Raw genomic sequence first — 2,193 nt, forward strand, 5'->3', positions numbered from 1 at the left:
CACTGAGGGTTGCGATCCGTTGCCGGACACAGAAAAAGACAAAAAGGAAAAAAAAAAATCAATACTTGATTTTGTTTTACTTCCACAAAGAACTCTAGGAAAAGCAATTGAACATGACATTTTAAAGTCGTAATTTACTAACAATTATATCCTCTTCTTGTGATGGCAGATAGACACATCTTTGGACTGTCAGATGAAGAAAGTATTAAAGAATTAACAGCAAATTATCCTGGAGAAATAGTGAGAGTCATCTTTACTGATACATACTCATATCATTTGAAGTTCTCGCTGGGACGTAGAATCCCAACAAAAAAGGAACACAGGGACCATACAGGTAATTTTCCAGCTAAAAAATTTCACTACTTTCTACTCAATTATGTCGTAAAGCCATATGTAGAAATAGATGTTAGTATGTCAAATTTAGACAATCTGTATCTACCATGACGGTGTTCACATGTCAGTCCACACATTTAAAAAAATGTTTATTCACTTTGGGGTATATTAACGTTATGAGGGGTCTTCAAAAAGTTCATGGAAAAGTTTGTATTATTTTTTAATTCTACGTTTTCACAGACTTTTTGAAGTACCCTCATATGGATATATGATTACATACATATATTTATAAATATACTTATATATGTATATTAACACAGTAGACACAGCATATGAAAACAACTAATTTTCCCATAGTCCTTCTGACAATGTCTAGACAGAACTTTAGAAATCTCTCTCCCAACCTTTTTTCTGCCTGACTCATATACGCTTATATATACTTATTATATACAAATATTAACTTATATGTTTATATTATATGTATATATGTATAGCCCATATATGTATATGTACATGGATATATACATATGTATTATATGTAAAATATGATTCTTAAAAGAAAATAAAGTTGTTTATAAATAAAATAGAACAAATTTTCCTTTAGATGTTTAAGCTCACACAAAAGTAACAGAAATTTCCAAGGACCCATAATGAAGAGTGCACCAAACACAGAGTAATAGGTTATATCAGTGCTATAAGATTTTGACAGTCTCAGTGACCAAGACGTTTGGGTTTTAGTGGCCCTATGGGTACAGATCAGAAGGTCTTGGGGTTTGCCTGAGATGGAGATTCCTGCATTAATTTGGATCTAGACGGGCTGTATACTCAGCAAAAGAGTAGACAAGGAAAATATCCTATTGGCAAAGGAAGAATTAAAGAAAGTTGTTTGTTTTATCTTGAGCTCTGGATGATTAAAAAATAATTTCCTTCAAGAATTTATAGCTTTCAGGTTGCCTGTCTTGAATTTGGGGTTCTTTTTTACCTACCTAGCCAGTCTGGGAAACAACAACTACAAATATAAATAAAGTAATCTTGGGTGGTTCAGGCTCTGGGGTGCCTGGCAGAAGAGATTATAAATCTTCTTTAGAAAAATGTAACCTTGGGCCAAGCCCATGGCACTCGGGAGCGCGGTGCGGCCAGTCTCAAAAAGGACAAAAAAAAAATAGAAAAAAGAAAAATGCAACCTCAGCTCAGGGCACAAAGAGGAAATATCTCTGAGTAGAAGTTCCAATATGAGAAGACAAGGCACTATAAGTGAAAAGAAAACCAATGAAGGGCCGGCCGGGTGGTGCACTGGAGAGTGCGCTGCTTGGAAGTGCTGCCGCGCTCCCACCGAGGGTTCGGATCCCATGTGGAGACCGGTTCCCGCTCACTGGCTGAGCGCGGTGCGGGCGCGACACCGAGGGTAGCGATCCCGTTACCGGTCAGTAAAAAAGACAAAAAGGAAAAAAAAAGAAAACCAGTGAAGCCCAATACATCTTTATCTTTCCTAAAGGAATTATAAAACAGAATATAAAGTTAGCATGTTTAACATAAGACAGGCTAGTAATAATTAGTGGTAAAATGTAACATTGAAAAAAAACATAATCAACTAATTAATTAATTAATTTAGTTCAATTTTAATTTTAACTCAAAATTTACCTTGGAGGAAAAAAAAAATTCTGAGAAAGATAAGACCACTCTATGGGAAAAAGTGTAAAACTTTATTTCTAAAGACCTGAATAAATGAAATGCTATACCACATTTCTAAAGACTTTTATCTTACAGAGGTTGTATTGATTTTCTCCCGTTGTGTAATAAATTATCACAGACTTAGTGGCTTAACAACACCCGTGTGGTAGCTCACAGCTCTGTAGGTGG

At 35.3% G+C, this 2,193-nt stretch overlaps 1 protein-coding gene across 1 annotated transcript in view; it reads left to right on the forward strand.

The window, feature by feature from the left end:
• Positions 1-2,193, forward strand: part of ABCA8 (ATP-binding cassette, sub-family A (ABC1), member 8) — an 82,472-nt gene that overhangs the window by 6,834 nt on the left and 73,445 nt on the right. Inside the window, exon 3 of the mRNA XM_008589103.1 lies at positions 170-334. Within this exon, the coding sequence (XP_008587325.1) occupies positions 170-334 (165 nt within the window). The remainder of the gene's footprint in view (positions 1-169; positions 335-2,193) is intronic.

This window comes from Galeopterus variegatus, unplaced genomic scaffold (assembly GCF_000696425.1).
Source record: "Galeopterus variegatus unplaced genomic scaffold, G_variegatus-3.0.2 Scaffold5209, whole genome shotgun sequence".
In the NCBI taxonomy this organism is placed as follows: domain Eukaryota; kingdom Metazoa; phylum Chordata; class Mammalia; order Dermoptera; family Cynocephalidae; genus Galeopterus; species Galeopterus variegatus.